General features: G+C 59.1%; 3 protein-coding genes and 1 non-coding gene across 9 annotated transcripts; 3 read left to right on the forward strand and 1 right to left on the reverse strand.

The window, feature by feature from the left end:
• The first annotated feature begins 96 nt into the window (after window positions 1–96).
• SIRT7 (sirtuin 7) lies at window positions 97–6,293 on the forward strand. 2 transcript variants are annotated; one of them, XM_059877840.1, is made up of 10 exons: window positions 97–196; window positions 267–404; window positions 490–594; window positions 2,280–2,350; window positions 2,448–2,520; window positions 3,583–3,681; window positions 3,753–3,989; window positions 4,122–4,202; window positions 4,386–4,492; window positions 4,940–5,111. In XM_059877840.1, the coding sequence occupies exons 1-10, from the start codon at window positions 104–106 to the stop codon at window positions 4,947–4,949; spliced, it is 1,014 nt and encodes a 337-aa protein (XP_059733823.1). In that variant the 5' UTR covers window positions 97–103; the 3' UTR covers window positions 4,950–5,111.
• A 295-nt stretch (window positions 6,294–6,588) lies between these two features.
• Window positions 6,589–13,780, forward strand: PCYT2 (phosphate cytidylyltransferase 2, ethanolamine). Of its 5 annotated transcripts, XM_005221028.5 has the most exons (15): window positions 6,589–6,740; window positions 8,522–8,610; window positions 9,188–9,349; window positions 9,607–9,673; window positions 10,335–10,419; window positions 10,558–10,602; window positions 10,797–10,850; window positions 11,289–11,427; window positions 11,693–11,775; window positions 12,014–12,091; window positions 12,282–12,347; window positions 12,513–12,578; window positions 12,859–12,947; window positions 13,033–13,150; window positions 13,253–13,780. In XM_005221028.5, the coding sequence occupies exons 1-14, from the start codon at window positions 6,652–6,654 to the stop codon at window positions 13,142–13,144; spliced, it is 1,224 nt and encodes a 407-aa protein (XP_005221085.2). In that variant the 5' UTR covers window positions 6,589–6,651; the 3' UTR covers window positions 13,145–13,150; window positions 13,253–13,780.
• On the forward strand, window positions 8,463–8,521 carry MIR2347 (microRNA mir-2347). Its single transcript, NR_031288.1, has one exon. It is a non-coding gene; the product is annotated as a microRNA mir-2347 (primary transcript).
• Window positions 13,781–16,010: 2,230 nt separating the features above from the next.
• NPB (neuropeptide B) lies at window positions 16,011–16,459 on the reverse strand. The gene is made up of 2 exons (NM_173944.1): window positions 16,217–16,459; window positions 16,011–16,136 (listed from the first exon to the last, which is right to left on the reverse strand). The coding sequence occupies exons 1-2, from the start codon at window positions 16,457–16,459 to the stop codon at window positions 16,011–16,013; spliced, it is 369 nt and encodes a 122-aa protein (NP_776369.1).
• Between the last annotated feature and the right edge of the window lie 941 nt (window positions 16,460–17,400).

The following is a 17,400-nucleotide window of genomic DNA, read 5'->3' on the forward strand; positions in this document are numbered from 1 at the left end:
CAACGCGCGGGCGGGGCGGAAGGGCGGGGCGGGTCTTGCGCGCATGCGCTGGTGCGTGGCCTGCCGGGAGGCGGAAGCGGAAGCGCGAGTCTCCTTAGGAGCGATGGCTGCCGGGGGTCTGAGCCGGTCCGAGCGCAAGGCAGCGGAGCGGGTCCGGAGGTTGCGAGAGGAGCAACAGAGAGAGCGCCTCCGCCAGGTACGCCGCCGCCCGCCCCGCGCCGCGTCCCCAGCCCGCGCCGCCCTCACCGCCCGCCCCGCGCCTGCAGGTGTCGCGCATCCTGAGGAAGGCGGCGACCGAGCGCAGCGCCGAGGAGGGCCGGCTCCTGGCCGAGAGCGAGGACCTGGTGACCGAGCTGCAGGGCCGGAGCAGGCGGCGCGAGGGCCTGAAGCGGCGACAGGAGGAGGCAAGTCTCGGGCGCGGGCGGGCTGGGCGGGCGCGCGGGCGGGCGGGCCGGGGCCGGCTCACGACCGGCCTCGGTGTCTTGGCAGGTGTGCGACGACCCGGAGGAGCTGCAGAGGAAAGTCCGGGAGCTGGCCAGCGCCGTCCGCAATGCCAAGTACCTGGTCGTCTACACGGGCGCGGGGATCAGCACGGTAGGGACCCGAGGCGGGGACGACTGCGCCCTGGATCGGCTCCCAGGTCCTGGGAAACACGGACTGCTGGAGCTTGGGCTTGGGCAGGCGGGGGGCGCCCCCTTCTGGGTGTCTGACTCCGGCACTGAGCACAGTATTCTGTTAAGCAGTGGTACCGATTTGCAAAAGCTTATTATAAAAGCACCTCCTGAGTGTCTTTACTTTTTTAGAGAAACTCGAAATGACTCCATTTGGAACTTCGTTAAGTAGATAGACGTTTTTAAATATTTGGAGTTTACATTATAGCCAGTTAGAGACAGGGAAGGAAGAGTGGTAAAAACAGGACTTGATAGTTATGTGGGCAGAGCTAAGCCCCGAACTACCTTCTCATTCCCCATTCATTCTGAAGGTTGAAGTAAGGTAAGTAGAAAGCAAGGCAGCACGCACTAGAGTGCACTAGATAAGGAAGGGAAATGCTATGGCTTTTGGGAAGTTTTATAGAGAAGCTACTTGGGCAGCCGAATGTGACTAGCTTGGATAGTGTGGATAGCACGTGCTTTAATTGCTGGGTGCAAGTTGAGTGTGACCTGCATGTAGGCCCAGCAGAGGTGAATAAGCAAGGATTTCCATCAAGAATCCATAGGTGATGATTGTAAGCCGTACAAGCAAATGACTAATGTGAAGCTGGCTGTGCTAGGCCCCTAGAATGGAAATCCAAATACACCCTCTGGTTTCATCTGGGAAACCCATCTGATTGTTTTTCCGTGGGAGGTGGCATGGCATTGAGTCTGGGCCTTGAAGGGTGGATAAGATTTTACAAGCACTTGTGAAGTAAGACACTCCATGCAGGGATGACTGAAGAGGCCCAATAGTGAGAACGTGTAAGGTATGTTACCCGCTTTAACTTACCAACACCTGGAACCGTGGCACATGTGAACTATCACGTGATTATGTGGAAGCAGTGACATCACTTTTTAAAGAATTGTAAGCAGCTACTAAAACCATATGCTGTTCATTAATTTGCTCTGAGTGTTACTGTTTGAGGGTCCCATTTTCCATGTACATAAGAATTACTAGTCAGGGTGGGCATTTTTCTGAGCTTAAGCACCCGAGAGTTTGTCCCCCACAAGGGAGGTCACTCACAGCCTGGGGAAGCACAGGATACCTTGATCCTGGCACACTGTTTTTTTCTCTCGGGGTAGCTCTGTTTCAGTGCATTGGGAGCTTGGGAAATTCAGTGATGTTTATCTTGTCTGAAGAGGTTGGCCTTTGTAAAGGTAGGCCAAGAACCATTTATAGCATCAGGATGTGAGAACTTGGAGGGTGGAGTGTTCCACTTACGGGTTCACTGTTTGCTAAACCTTGAGTACTGGCTAGACCCTGGGGACACATAGATGAGTCTGATCAGTCTTTCCCCTCAGTATGAGGACAGACCTGTCCATGAGCCCAGGCTGGACTACATGGTAAAGAGGCTCCCAGCATGGACAAGGCTCTTTGGAGCTTAGAAGGATGAGCTGGAACAGGTGGGGGCAGGGGTCCTAGCGGAGCGGAGAAGCCACTAGGGGTGCACTCTGTCTGGGTGGATGTTAGACTAGGAAATGCTCAGGCTATGGAACGAATCGACCAGTTTGTGGGCCAGCCTGGGAAGTACTATCAGTGCCTCCAGTGATCTTTTCACTGGGCTTATCTCCTTTCTGAACCTGCAGGCAGCCTCTATCCCAGATTACCGGGGCCCTAATGGAGTGTGGACGCTGCTGCAGAAAGGAAGAAGTGTTAGGTGAGTAACCTAGCACAGCTTTCCTACCTGGTTGAACAGGGGCACATGTACCTGTCCTTGCAGCTCCCCTCACCTTTGCTTCCCTTCCACCTGGCAGTGCTGCTGACCTGAGTGAGGCTGAGCCAACCCTCACCCACATGAGCATCACCCGCTTACATGAGCAGAAGCTGGTAAGAGCCCAGGGTGGCTAGTGTCCAGCCATCCTTCAGTAACCCCCTTAGATAACAAAGGCTGCAGATGCTCAAGTCCCTTGTATAAAGAGGACGTAGTGTTTGTGTGTAATTTGCACATCCTCCCCTATACTGTAAATTATCTATGAGTTACTTATAAAACCTAATATAATATCAGTGCTATTTAAACTGGTGTAAACGCTGTGCAGATTCTTGCCAGTATGTGGCCAATTCAAATTTTGCTTCTTGGAACTTTATAGATTTCTTTCATCCGAATATTCCCGCCGCACCCCCCCCGCCCCCCGCCACCCCAGATATTTTTGATCTTTGGTTGGTTGAATCTGCAGATGTAGAACCCTCAGATATAGAGGGCTGATTGTACTCACTGGGTCCATGACTAGGACCCGGAGGGCTACCTTGGTGCCCAGGTGACAGTTGCATACTACCTCTGTCAGCCAGTGGTACACCTGATGAGCACCCACCAAGCAATTTAGATTCTGGTTTGAGCTGCCATCTATTCCTCCTGTGTTTCCACTCCAAGAGCAGAGGGCAGCCTGTTTGCTGAATCATCACACAGAGAGTCCACCTAGGCCCAGAGCTCGCAAGGGTAGCCCCTTCCCCTCGTGTTTCTCTTGCATTTTTCCACAGACCTCAGGAACCACCTAGATAACAGGGCAAACTAGTAAGAAGTCTCTGGAGATCCTCCGCTAAGCACCTGTTGCCGAGTGGGAGAGGGGTCAAACTTCTAGGGCTTCAAGGACCTAAAGCATCAGTCTGGGTCCCGAGCCCCTTTTCAGCCAAGAGGAGGTGGTGCAAACATTTGCCCTCCTGGGGGCTCCTAGTGCTTCTGAGTTGGTGGGGGTGGGCCTGGTGCCCTCCTCATCAGAGCCTCCTGGGTCCTGCTGGGACCAGCCTGCTGCTCTGGGTTTGCCTTCGGTGCTTTGTGCAAGGTCGTAGTTTCTGCTGGGCTGTGGGCTCTGGGACTGGCAGGGTTTGGTATGCTTTCACACCTGAGGGCCGCCCCCCACTTCCTCCTGCTGACCGCTGCTGTTGCCCCTCCAGGTGCAGCATGTGGTGTCTCAGAACTGCGACGGGCTCCACCTGCGAAGCGGGCTGCCTCGCTCAGCCATGTCGGAGCTCCACGGGAACATGTACATTGAAGTGAGCGATCCCTCGGGGACTCGGGCCTGGGCAGGCCAGCGGCTCCCACTCACGGACCCTACTTTCCTCAGGTCTGCACGGCCTGCACTCCCAATAGGGAATATGTGCGGGTGTTTGATGTGACGGAGCGCACTGCCTTGCACCGGCACCAGACCGGCCGCACCTGTCACAAGTGTGGAGGCCAACTCAGGGACACCATCGTGCACTTTGGGGAGAGGGGGACGCTGGGGCAGCCTCTGAATTGGGAGGCAGCCACCGAGGCTGCCAGCAAAGCAGACACCATCCTGTGTTTAGGCTCCAGCTTAAAGGTATGCAAATAGCACCGTGGATGGGAACAGAGGTGAACCTGCCTGCGTCTGGTCAGCTCAACCTTAGACCCCATCTTCTGTAGCCTCCTTATCTGGGGTATGTGTCGTCTGTCCATCTGTCCATTCCCGCAGGTTCTAAAGAAGTATCCACACCTCTGGTGTATGACCAAGCCCCCCAGCCGGCGGCCCAAGCTCTACATTGTGAACTTGCAGGTAACTCAGGTGCTCAGAGCCGCCTCCTCAGACCTGGGCCTTAGAATAGGAGAGCCAGCCATCCCTGGGACATCTGTGTCCCACAGTCAGGCACCGTGGAGGTCTGGCTGAGCAGGGCCCGAGGCCAGCAGGCTGTTGGGAAGGAGTGAGGTGCTGTCCTCACTCACCTTCTCCTGTCCCCAGTGGACCCCGAAGGATGACTGGGCTGCCCTGAAGCTGCACGGCAAGTGTGATGACGTCATGCAGCTCCTCATGGATGAACTGGGCCTAGAGATCCCCCGCTACAGCAGGTGAGGGGTACAGGCGCATCCCCCACTTCCCTGCCCCTGTGTGGATGGGCTGTGTCTGTCGTCCTCTGTGAGCTGAGTGTAGAGAAAGCTCTGAGGTGTGGCAGCTGGCATCTGAGGCGTGACTGTGGCGTGGTGGCCTCTGCAGGGCCCAGCCCCAGCATTGGCTGAGATGTCCTGGCTGGTGTGATTCCTGCGGGGAGAGGGAATCTGCCAGGGTATGCCTGGATGTCCCCCCTTCCCCTCAGGCAGCCTGGACGGGAAGGTGCCTTGAAGGGATGTGCTCTCAGCAACTCTGCTTTTCAGGATCTGGGTGCACTTGGCTTGGGGAACTGGAATACTTTGGGGAAGCTTAAACAAATTGTGCCTTGATACAGAATTTTTGATAATTTAGACATGGTGTGTGTATTGAGTAAAAAGTTTACACTTTCTTTCTCTGTGAATTTCCAGGGTCTTATAGGGGAAATCAATAACTTCTTTTAATCAAAGGGTTCAAGAATTAAGGATCCCTTCACCTTCTGGGCCTGGCAATTCTTGTATGTTATGTTTGTGGTGTTCTGTAATGTGGGCCTATTGTGTACTGTACTTTTTTTTTTCACATTAACTTAGCTCATTTTCTTTATCAGTGCTTATCTGTATCTTAAGTTTATAATATGTGGTTCTACATCTCAGACACATGATCTCGTCACGGTGTAGTGTTTAGGCCGCGCCTCCCTAGTCAGCTTTCCTCTTGTCAAGTCCTGTCAAGTCTGGGAAGGGGAAGAGGGTCTGATCTGCCTGTCCCTGGCCTTATGAATGAAAGGTGGGGCCCAGGGTTGGCTAGTGATTCATCCTTCCTGGGGCTAGTGCCTCCCCAACCCCTGTGTGCACAGCCCCCTCAGTCACCAATGAGGAGTGAGTTCTGCAGAGGCCAGGCTAGTCTGGGTCCTGGCCTTTGAGTTATTCAGGGAACTTACCCTTCTCACATGTTCTGGAGCCACCACTGAGCACAGCCCAGCCACAGTTAAGACACGGGAGGGACGCAGGGTGACCTCAGTCAGCTTTCCCGTCCTGGGGCGGGTTGTGATTGCCAGGGGCTCCCTGGCACACCTGACCCAGCTTTCCCTTTCCGTAGGTGGCAGGACCCCATCTTCTCCCTGGCGACTCCCCTGCGTGCTGGTGAAGAAGGCAGCCACAGTCGCAAGTCACTGTGCAGAAGCCGAGAGGAACCTGGGCCTGGGGACCGGGGTGCACCCCTTAGCTCAGCCCCCATCCTAGGTGGCTGGTTTGGCAGGGGCTGCACCAAACGCACAAAAAGGAAGAAAGTAACGTAACCTGGTGCTTGACCAAGGACAATGATGGCACTTTGAAAATGGCCGGGACTCTTGTTCAGGGGCAGGTGGCACCATTAATGCCAGGACTGCCCCCTGAGAATTATCTGGGGGTGACATTTTCACCCTGACATGTTTAGCCATTTGTCCTCGTGGGAAGCCCCCTTGCACTGCTGTGGTTGCCCCCTGCATGGGCCTAATGATGGAAGAGGCCTTGCTCAAGCGGCCTCTTCCCAAAGAGGTGGCAGTCACACCCTCTGTGAGAACAGAACTCCGGTTATTTCACACCTGGCCAGCTAAGAGGAAGCACAAAGCTGCCTTACCTCATTCACCAGGCCAGTCTCAGGGGCATCAACCCAATTTCTACTACTTCTTACTGAAAACGTTAAGTTTATAGAAGCCTTTTTCTGTATTGAGTATGCTGCAAAGGGGTGATTTTTGAGCCTAGGCTCTCAGCAGGCCTTTTTATTGTTATTAAACGTCTCTGCACTGTCTTCCCCGTGTCAGCGACTACCTTCCTGAAGCTGTGGGTGGGCGCAGGCGCCTGCCGAGACTCCTGAAGGGGCGGGTGCGCCCCACGTGGTCCTGCTCCGCCCCTCTGCCAGGTGGGCGCTAAGGGATGCTGGACACAGGTCATTGGCCGGGAGCGGAGGGCCGGAACCCGACTCGACCGGGGTTCCCCATTGGCCGCATGTGTGGTGAGAGGGCGGGGCTCCGCGCGGGGGGTGGGGCGACGTTCGCCATTGGCCGCGCGAGGCGGGTGAGGCCCGCGTGACGGCGCGTGCGTGCGCGGGCTGCGGCGGCTCGGAGTCGGGAGCCGGCTGCCCAGTGTCTCGCCGCCACTACTGGGCCATGATCCGGAACGGGCACGGGGAGGCGGGCGGCGCCAAGCGGCCGGGCCCGAGGGCTAGGCGAGCCGTGCGGGTGTGGTGCGACGGCTGGTGAGCGCGGCGGGGGACGCGGGGCGGGGGCGGGGGTGCGGCCGCGGGCGCGGCGACCGCTGTGGCCGCTTTCGCTGGAATCGGGCCGCCGGCGAGCTCGGGGCGGCGGGCGAAAGGAGTCACAGGCTGCGGAAGAAGCCTTGGACCCGAGTTGCTGCGGGCAGCGCGGCTGAGGGTCGCTGGAGGCTTTCTGCGGATCCCTACATAAGCGCCTTTCCTGGGTGTTCCTTTGCCCACGTTTGCCTTTAAGCTGGAGACCCATCCAGGCTGTCCCACCTGCCTGATTTGTGCACAATAGTGGCCAGAGTTGCGGGTCTAACCTTGGTGACTTTAATCATTTCAGTGCCTTAGGAACTATTTCTCCTAGGGAGCCGTGCACCCAAAATGTCTTCCCAGAGTTCTTGCCCAGGACAAAACCTGGAAGATTCTCCTGAGTGTTTGGGCAAGTGTCAGTGCAGGCATTGGCCAATCCGTGTAAGACCCTAGTGCAGCCCTCAGCCTCCTGGATCCATCTGAGGAGAGTTACAGTGCCAAACTGTTCTCTCTTTTTTGGCAAGCCAGACAATTGGAGTAGTGGTGTTTAGATAGGTTTGAGGCTGCCGGGGGACAAGAGAAAAGTGAACGTCTAGTGGTAACTTGCCACCTTGAATACTTCCTCAGACCTTTGTTTGATGAAAGCAGAGAAAGCAAGCCCAGGGCTTCAGCAGCCAGCATGCAGGGCTGCCATACTTCTGTGCCTGCACCTGAGTCACCTTGGGGAGGGGGTGTGGCTTCCTGTCTGTGGACTCTGACCTTGGCCCTGGCCAGGCCTAACCCCACCCTTAGCAGGCCACAGTGACTGTGGTACGGCCTGGACCCAGGACCACCCTGAATTCTCTGCTATGCACCCCTCCTGCCCAGCCTGTCTGGTGGGCACAAGGGCCAGCCAGGCTCCTGAATTTAGACTCCCCTCTTCCCTTAGCCCAGGACCAGAGTACTGCGCCCCACAGGCTCATCTGCTGGGGCCCGGTGTGCTGTGGTGGTGTTAGCAAGTAGTGTTGAGTAGAATGGTTGTGTACACCTGGTGGCCTTGGTCACCTGGAGAAGCAGGGACAGCTCCACCTACTCAGAAGGCGATACCAGGCTGAGAGGAAGCAGAGCAAGCATGAGGGTCCACCCCTGAGCCCAATGACAACTCGAGTGGAGCTGTGGTACTGTGTGTGGCCTTCAGCTGAGCATTCTCTCTTAACCAGACCTGAATTTGAGGATGAATGTTCTAGAACCCCAGGTGACAGGGAGGTGGTTGTTGGTTCCAGGGAGCAAAGCCTCACTGAGTTTCCAGAGGCCATGAGGAGCAGTCAGAACTTTTAAAGCCAGCAATCGCCCTTGAGCATTGGTTAGACTTCATTATGTGTTGGCTCCAGGGACTGCGTGGCTGTCTCAGGGTAATACAGAGTCCACTGTACCCTTGAATTATCACGTTTATATTACACCTTAAAGGGAACTGCCCATGGGAGCTAAGGGCAGAGCACTGTTCCAGGTGTGGGGAGCAGGGACTGTTCTGTGTCCTCACCAGCCCTCAGGGTCCCCAGACCTGTCCCTAGGCACAGCCACGCTTGCTCAGTCTGACCCTGGGCCCAGGGACTGGTGATAAGGAGAACTGAGCACTCCTCTCTCTGAAAGCCCAACTGGGACCCTGGGGGCAGTTCCCGTGGTGGCTTCTTGGCGGGCTTCCTGATGACACTGCAGAGGAACAAGGCTGAACCCCCAACACGAGGATGACAGCCCTGTGCTCTCCACAGCTACGACATGGTACATTATGGCCACTCCAACCAGCTGCGCCAGGCCCGGGCCATGGGTGACCACCTCATCGTGGGTGTGCACACTGATGGTAAGCCGGGCTGCTGTGCCCACCGCCGCCCATGCCACCCAACCCCCGGCCCCAGTGCCTGTGACAGACCCCACAGGTCCCCGTGGAGGGTAGGGCCGGGCCTAGGCCATCCTCGCCATTAGCACAGCTCTGCAAGCTCACCCTAACCCCAGCCCAGGCCAGGCCGCCCATAGCTTTCCTGTCTTGTATCCTGTCATGAGCTTGGGTGTAGGGGGTGTCCAGTGGATCCATCTGGGTATGCCAGCCACTTCCTACCCGCTTTCTGATTCGCAAGGCCTTTGAGTACAGAGTACCCAGCCATCAAAGGCAACCCGGACTGTACCTGGAACTCTAATGGATTGAGGCAGGGGGTGGCGTGCAGTTCCCAGCAGGTACATCCCCAGTGCCTGTACCAGCTCACAGAGGACAGCAGGGCTGCTTGGTACTTCATGGGCTGAGGGCCCGGTCAGAGACAGCCTCCCTCCACAAGCCTTTGTGTAGCTGCAGACCCTGCTCAGTGCTGGGAGGGGCCGGCAAGCCTGTGGCCTGCCCTCCAGGAGTCACCCACCTTGTCCTTTGCCCTCTTCTCTCTCCCTAGAGGAGATCGCCAAGCACAAGGGGCCCCCGGTGTTCACTCAGGAGGAGAGGTACAAGATGGTGCAGGCCATCAAGTGGGTGGATGAGGTGGTGCCGGCAGCCCCCTACGTCACCACACTGGAGACTCTGGACAAGTACAACTGTGACTTCTGCGTCCACGGCAGTGAGTGGACAGGACTTAATCCAAGGGGCTGGGGACTCAAGCAGCTCAGGACCTGACCATCAGAGGGGTGTCTGGAGGTGCTGGCATCCTCACACTTGTGGGAGCATGGAGCCCTTTGAGGGTCTGAGGAAGCTTTGGGTTCTTCTCCAGAAAGGAGTGTACGCACACCGGGGCAGGCCTGGAGTGAAGGTATGGACCTGGAGGTCTTCGTGGCTTTGGGTTAAATTCGGTGTTCTTGTGTGCATGTCACCCCTTAGATGACATCACGCTGACCGTAGATGGCCGGGACACCTACGAGGAAGTGAAGCAGGCTGGAAGGTACAGGTAAGCTCTAGCTGCCGGTTGGCCCACCTTTAGAGGAGTGGGTTTCCTGGGGCCCCTCGAGCGCCTTCTGCTCGTGGGGGCAGCGTCCGGGCTGCAGCCTGTGCTTCCTGTGACTTGTGCGGGTGTGGTGCGGTGGCTGGGGGTGCCATGCAGCTGGGCCACCCAGTACGGGAGCCCCTTGGCCCCAGTGGCTGCAGAGCAGTGGAGACGTGGGGTTCGACTGGGGAGCTGGCTTCTATGAGTAACTCTTGAAAAGGCCCACATGGCAGCAGCTCAGATTGGGCAGTACTGAGATTCCCTTGGCAGAGTGGGTGGTGAGGCAGGACCTGGGCGTCAGCGGGCCGAACAGGATCAGAGCCACCCCCTCGGATGGTCTGCGAACTTGAGGCTTGATAATCCTGTTGTTCTGTCCAGTCATGTCGTTTAGTTGATAAAATGACAGTGGACCCTCCACCCTCTGGGTTTTGGTTTTCTGTCCTGGCCAAGAGTAGCGAGGAAGTGCACGGGCTATGCACAGCAAGGCCGCCAGGGATGGACCGTGGTAGATTCGGCCACAAGCACAGTTGCCCTTACTCTTGGGTGGGGCAACTTAGGTGCCCTTAGGAGGCAGCCTTGTACATGTGTCCCAGGATGAGAGCCCCAACCCCACCTCTGTCCCCAGAGAATGCAAGCGCACCCAGGGGGTGTCCACCACAGACCTCGTTGGCCGCATGCTGCTGGTGACCAAGGCCCATCACAGCAGCCAGGTGAGTGTGGGATTGGGAGGGAGGGATCGCCTACCCTCCCCTTGTCCCTCAGAGGGCACTGGAACAGCAAGCTTTGGGGTCCTGGGGTTGGCTGTGTCTGGAGGGCCAGGCCTCTCACCCCTGTACACTTCTGTGCAGGAGATGTCCTCCGAGTACCGGGAGTATGCAGACAGCTTTGGCAAGGTAAGCATTGCCTGTCCTGTCTGGGCCACTGCCTGACCCCCAGGCCACTCCCTGGGGAAAGGGGGTCTCGCTCTCTACCCTGCTCCCTGCTTTCTGGGTGCTGACCGCCAATCTTGCTGGCTGGCTGGTCCCAGTGGCCACCGTGTGAATGAGGGTTCTCTAACCAGGTGGCCTGGTCCTCTCTCCTTCTGTAGCCCCCTCACCCGACACCCGCCGGGGAGACACTTTGCTCGGAAGGCTCCTCCCAGGTGACCAGACGGTGGCCTCAGGGTGCCAGGTCCCCACGAGGGCTGTGTCCACTGGCCTCTTCCTGGCGGGCCAGTTGCCGAGCCAAGGTGCTATTGGCTGCAGTGCCTGCTGTGGCCGCAGGGCAGGACCCCAGTCCCGCCAGCCACAGGTGCCCCGCCCACCCGGGTCTCGGTGTGGACCAGGCAATGCCAGCCGGCCCTCAGCATCCCTGCCTGAAATGCCTGCCTGGGAGCAACAGCAGAGCAAACAAGCGAGTGGCCAGCAGCGGCTAGGGGTTTGGAGTCCTGGCTGTGGCCCCTGTATCTGCTCCCTCCACCCCACACCTGTGCCTCCCAGAGCAGATGGACAGGCGGGTGTGGGCAGGCCCAAGGGTGGTCACAGGCAAAGGACGTGCCTGCAAGGCTTCCGTCACTGACCAGACTGTTCTCGGCTTGCAGTGCCCCGGGGGGCGGAACCCCTGGACGGGGGTGTCCCAGTTTCTTCAGACATCCCAGAAGATCATCCAGTTTGCTTCGGGAAAGGAGCCCCAGCCTGGGGAGACGGTCATCTATGTGGCTGGCGCCTTTGACCTGTTCCGTATCCTCTGGGATTGGGTGGCGTTTGTCCCTGCCCAAGGCCTTCTGTCTGCTCCTCCACATCCTCCCCAGTGGGCCCCAGGGCCTCAAGGGGCCTCCCTGATTCTCGAGGACCCTGAACTGGGGTGGGGTGCACAGCCGTTAGCAGAGACACAGCTGTTAGCAGGGAGAGGCGTGAGCAGGGGAGAGGGAGGGGACCTTACTGAGCCCCTGCTCCTGTGGATGGCTGCTCTGTATTGATTCCTCGCTCCTTAACCTGGGTGCAGACATTGGGCATGTGGATTTCCTGGAGAAGGTATATGGCCTGGCGGAGAGGCCCTACGTCATCGCTGGCTTGCATTTTGACCAGGTCTCACCCCGGGGCATCTGATAGTGTGGGGACTCTGGAAAGACTCCTAGGGATGGGGTTGGGCACAAGTGAGGAAGAGGTGGTGAGCTTGGGCCTCTGCCCAGGGAGAAACCCAGGGAAGGTTTCCCCATACTGGCAGACGTCCGCGAGGGATTATTGGGAGGGAACACAGCCTCATACACACAAAGACACACCGGTCCCGAGGTTGCCAGCTGACTCAACCTTGCTCTGCCTCCAGGAGGTCAACCACTACAAGGGGAAGAACTACCCCATCATGAACCTGCATGAGCGGACCCTGAGTGTGCTGGCCTGCCGGGTGAGAGCCGGTGGGCAGACCAGCAGTCTGTCCTTCCCAGGCTGGAGCTGCTCCTCTCCATCACCCCACCCCCCACCCCCCCGGAACCCTCCCAGGGGTACGAGTCTGGGGTTCCACCGTGCCCCCTCTCAGCCCCTGCCTTGTTGCCTGGCAAGTCCTAGTTAACCAGCCGCGCTTCTTGTCCACCCAGTACGTGTCTGAAGTGGTGATTGGGGCCCCGTACTCGGTCACAGCTGAGCTCCTGGACCACTTCAAGGTGAGGGTGGGGCTCCTGGTGGGAGCTTTCCAGGGAGGACCTGGGCCGAGTGGGGCCAGGCCAGTGCTCTGAGCCGTGCTGGCCTCCCTAGGGAGGGTCCTCGGGGAGCAGGGGACCGTGTAGGGTGATGCTGGGAGGGCTCCCTGACCGCTGCCTCCTCCCCAGGTGGACCTGGTGTGTCACGGGAAGACAGAAGTCGTGCCTGACAAGGATGGCTCTGACCCATACGAGGTGGGTCCTGTAGGGCCCTCAGTGGACACGAGGCGGCCACTGTCTGGTGCTTCCCAGCCACCTGATGCCCCTGTGCCTCACCATGCTTGTCTGGGAAACGGGTGAGGGACAGCTGCCTCGCTGGTGGCCACATGGTTTAAGGAGGCGGGACCTGAGCACAAGTGATCATGCCCATCGTGGTGGGGGCGGGGGGAAAGGCCGTAGGAGCCAGGGCAGTACTGCAGGCTCCCCAAGGTTCAGGGGAGGGCTCTTACCTCCTTCCCCTCTTTCTGGCCTCCAGGAGCCCAAAAGGAGGGGCATTTTCTGCCAGGTTGACAGTGGGAATGACCTCACCACAGACCTCATTGTCCAGCGCATCATCAAGAACAGGTGAGTCCTGGCTGGGGTGCTGGGGGCACAGGGTGGCACTGAGGCCCTGGCTCTGGGTGCACACCTCACCCCATCTGGCCCCCAGGCTGGAATACGAGGCCCGGAACCAGAAGAAGGAAGCCAAGGAGCTGGCCTTTCAGGAGGCCATGAGGCGGCAGGAAACGCAGCCCGAAAGGGAGATTGACTGTGACTTCTGACGACAGGTGGGAGGATGCCAGGGGCCCTCTGAGGGGCTGGCCCTCTCTCAACCCTGCCTTGAGAGCTTGGCTCAGTTTTTAACAAAGCTGCAGTGCCCTCTTCTCCAGTCACCCACCGCGGAAGGGCTGATGTGGAGGACGTGGCCTGTCACCCTGCTTGCAAGGTGCCTGTCTTGCAGCAGACCATCCTGCCCTTCCTGCTGAGTTGCACAGAGAGGGCTTCCAGCACAGTGGAGCAGCCCAGCCGGCAGGATGGGCACGGGGCACCTTCGACCAGAGGGGTGCCACCCTACGTGCCATGGAAGACCCAGCTTTCATCCTCCCGGCCCTGCTGCTGCTCACTATCTGCCCCCTGGGAAGCTCCTATACGCCTTCCACTGCCCAGCTCGAGGCGGCCTACCCACTTGCCTTGCCTCAGTTCAAACAAGCTTCAGGGAGCAGTGACCCAGTGGGTTGCCCCCTTTCCTCCTCGGGGTGCAGACCAGGCCGCCTCCCACATGGGCAGCCTCTGCCCTGGGGCCTGGGGCCCAGACGCTGCACCCGTTTTCCTGGACCAGCCTCCCCAGAGACTGTTCTTGGTTTTGTACCTGACTGGCGGGTGTGCAACCAAATAAACCTGCTGGGAGGGGCTCTGCATCAGGCTGTCCATCCTGCAGGGCAGTACCAGAAAACCTTGGCCCTGCTCCCCGCCACCCAACAAGGAGGTGGATGGCCGCAGCAAGAAACGCCCTAGATCCAGCTCCCCAGCCACTTCCCACAGTGGCCGGAAACGAAAGAGGGAGAGAGGCAAGGGCCGACAGAGCATCTTTGGCCCTGGGGTCTGTCGTGAGGAAAACAAGAGTCTGACACTCTGCAGTCCCCATAGCTCCCTGATCCAAGAAGGAATTGGGGGCTGCTCCCTGGCCAAGTCCACAGAATCTCAGGGTCTCCTGCACCCAAGTCAGGGCCCACTTGGAGCGGTATAGCGGCTGCAGGGTGCTAACCCCAGTCACCTCTTTTGGGGAGGAGGGGGACAGTGGCTGTGGTTTATGGCTCTGATGTTCAAGAGTAAGGACTGGGATGTTCTTTCAGCCTCTTCAGTTCTCTCCAGAATTGCCTCTGCCCTGCAGCTGCTGGGCCAGATGGGGCCAGAGCACCCTGTGGCCTGGCCCCATGGGAGTCCTAGACTAGCATTCACTCCTGGAAGGTGGGCCTGTTCTTTCTGGAGTCTAGAACCTGTGCGGGCAGCTGCAGTGAGGGGGCTGGGGGACTGTCAGTGCACGTGGCTTCTCGGGGCAGCCCTTGCCCCACTTCCTTTCCTCCCTTTCCCAGTGGGGGCAGCACACTAAGCTGTGAGAAGCACAGGGCCCTCCCCGCACCCCTGCCCCAACTTCAGGAACCCAGTGTATTAGCCTTCTCACTCCAATCCTGCAGCGATCAGCCAGTTCCTGTAGATTGATGGGGGTGGGGATACAGGAGCAGCCAGTGGATTCCTCTTGAGACCAGAGTCAGCCCTAGGCCTGTTCAGAACCCCCTGCTGGGTGGCACCCAAGGTGAGGGCTGGGGGACAGCCTGCAGCAGCAACCAGGAAGCCCCCCTGCCGCGGCTGGACCATGGTTGGAGGAAACTTGGAGCCTGGGTATCCAGGAGGTAGGTGCCTCCGGACACTTGTCCACCCAGATACAACAGGATTGTGGGTCCCACCCACAGCTTCAGCAGAGGGCTAGCTGGTAGGTCCAGCTCCCTTGGGTCCTCTGAGGCCCAGCTGGTGGCAAGGCATTCCATGGGGTGGGGGACGTCATTGAGACAAGCTCCAGATCTCTGGGGCCAGAGCTCAGGCTAAGGGACTCAGGTCAGCCTCATTGGGGGCCAGGGTGTAAATCAACTTACTGAGATCCCAACAACTGAATTAGGGAATTAGCCTGATTGGGCAAGGGTGCTGGGCTGGCACAAGGCAGTTGTATTCAAGAGCCAGGGTCCTGCACATCCCCTCCCTTCTCCAGGTATGGCACCACCCATGGCTTTGGGGATACTGCTTTCCTTCGGGTCTAGATTGGGATGAACAAAGAGCTCCCAGGCCTGGGAGGAGCCAGCTGCCTGACTCAGGACTCAGCTGGGGCTGTGCCCAGCTCTCAGCTCTGTCATCCCCCCTGCTGTAGCCCCTCCCAGCCCCGGAGCCACACATCTCGCTGCCTTCCCCCTCTGGCTGGGCCCAGCCTATTCATTCATTCATTTGGACAAGTATTGTCCCATGCTGTGTACTTTGAGGTGTTTGGGGGGTGCTCCAAGAAAGGAGTCACTCCAAGAGCTGCCCCTCTAGTAAGGGAGGCCTCAAGAAACGTAGCATTTGAGGCAGGAGGGCGTCCTGGTGTGGGGTGTTTAGGGGAGGCTTATTACAAGGTAGGACTTTTGAGCTGGTTTGGTAGACTTGATGGCTAGTGGGGGACCGAGGCAGGACCTCCTAGGAGAATCCAGGAGCTGCCTGAACAAAAGCAGGGAGGGGGCAGGGCATGGAGCGAAGCCTTGCAGAGCCAGATGCGGGGCTCCAGAAGATGTCTGGGTTTGATACCACCTGAGGCCCACAGAAAGTTCCCAGCAGCATTTTACCAGCAGTGGTTCTTGGGAGCTCCTATACAGGTGTCTCCGTGCAACCTGGTGACCTGGCTGCTGTCTGCATGCCTAGGTGAGCAGAGTATGAGTGTGGAGATTCAGGAGACCCCCACTCCACCCACTGTGCCCAACTTCCAGAGGCTGCAAGTCATTTATTCATTAAGCCATTTACTATGGGGATGGATGGGCGGTACTGGGTGCCATCTAGCTCCAGGGCAGGGGCGGGCCCACGGGTACCCGGGACATTCAGGCCAGGTCCAGGTGCTGGGGTCGGGGCTCACTTGCGACAGTCCGAGGCGCTGAGCGACAGGAAGACGTCGGCCTTGCACTGGAAAGTGGCGCGGCCGTCGGGGAGTGGCTCGCAGCTCTGCAGGTTGGGGGTGACCTCCTCGACGCACACGGCCTGGGGGCAAGATGGGATGGAAGGATAAGGGGGCACCCGCACCCTCCAGCCCTCCGCACCCAACAGCGCCCATTACTCACAAGACTCCGCAGGTTGGGGCGCATCTCCCGGAAAGTGCCGACCCCTCCCAGGGATCGCGTGCCCCCGCGGGGCTCGGAGCGCCGTGCGTACGGCGACCTGTGGAAGCCGGACAGCAGCCCCGCGGCGCGGCCCACGGAGTAGTACCCCTGCCCCGCCGTCGGCTTGTACCACGCGAGGCCAGGGGACGCCAGCAGTAAGCACAGCGCCAGAGCGGCGGCCACCAGCATCGCGGGCCCGGCCATGGGGACTCGGTGGCAGCGGGCGGCGGGGTGCGGAACGGCAGCACCCTTGCCTTATATCTGCGGCGGGGCGGGGCGGGGCGCGAGGGCGGGCGCCGGGATGCACCGGCCTCCGCATCCCGGAGAGAGAAGCCCGCGCGGGGTTCAGAGCCTCTTGGGAACAGGGGCACGCTGGAGAAAGATGCTCCAGGGCTTGGGGGGATGCGACGCCCCCTTCCTCCCCACCCACGCCTACCTCCCCGTTTCTGGCCCACTCAACTCTTGCTGGGAGGCAGCCCCCAGGCCCCTCCCAGACCTTAGTCCCGACTCAGTGGGGGGAGGGGCGTCGGTGCTGCAGAGCCTTCAACGAGTCCAACGGCGCCCCAGTCCCGTCACCCCCCTCTGGGACTGTACCCCGTACCCCGGGGACAAGGAGCCGTTCCCACCCTAAAGGGAGCTGACCAGAGGACCAGGCTTCTGGAGGGGGCACTGAAATCTAAGAGGGCCGGGGGTGGGGAGGGCAGAGGTGGGTTTCACACCTATGAGAGTTTTATACCACTGATCTGGTCCTCAAACAGCTCGCAGGACAGGCAGGAGGGCTCACAGGACAGATGAGGCGAGGCCACAGGAGAGCCGTTGCAGAAGTGGGTGCTGTGACCCTGTGCCACTGTGGCAGAGGAAGAGCTGAGATTAGGGGGCCTGAGAGGAACTGGCAGAGCCCTTGAGCTTCCTGGGAGGGAGCCAATGGCTGGGCTCTGGGTGTGTGCTGGGCCTGGCAGGCAGCTCTGTGTCCCGCTTGAGGGGACCACGCAGGCCCTGGGAAGACCAGGCTGGAACCCAGTAAAGAATGGAGAGGAGCCCACCTGGCAGCGAAGTGGGAGTGGCCTGCCTAGAGGACTGTATAACCTGTGGCAAGCTCTAGGCTTCTGGGGTGAGGGCACCTGTCCCGGTGTGCCAGGGCTAAA

The sequence above is a fragment of the Bos taurus genome, chromosome 19 (genome assembly GCF_002263795.3).
Source record: "Bos taurus isolate L1 Dominette 01449 registration number 42190680 breed Hereford chromosome 19, ARS-UCD2.0, whole genome shotgun sequence".
Lineage (NCBI taxonomy): Eukaryota > Metazoa > Chordata > Mammalia > Artiodactyla > Bovidae > Bos > Bos taurus.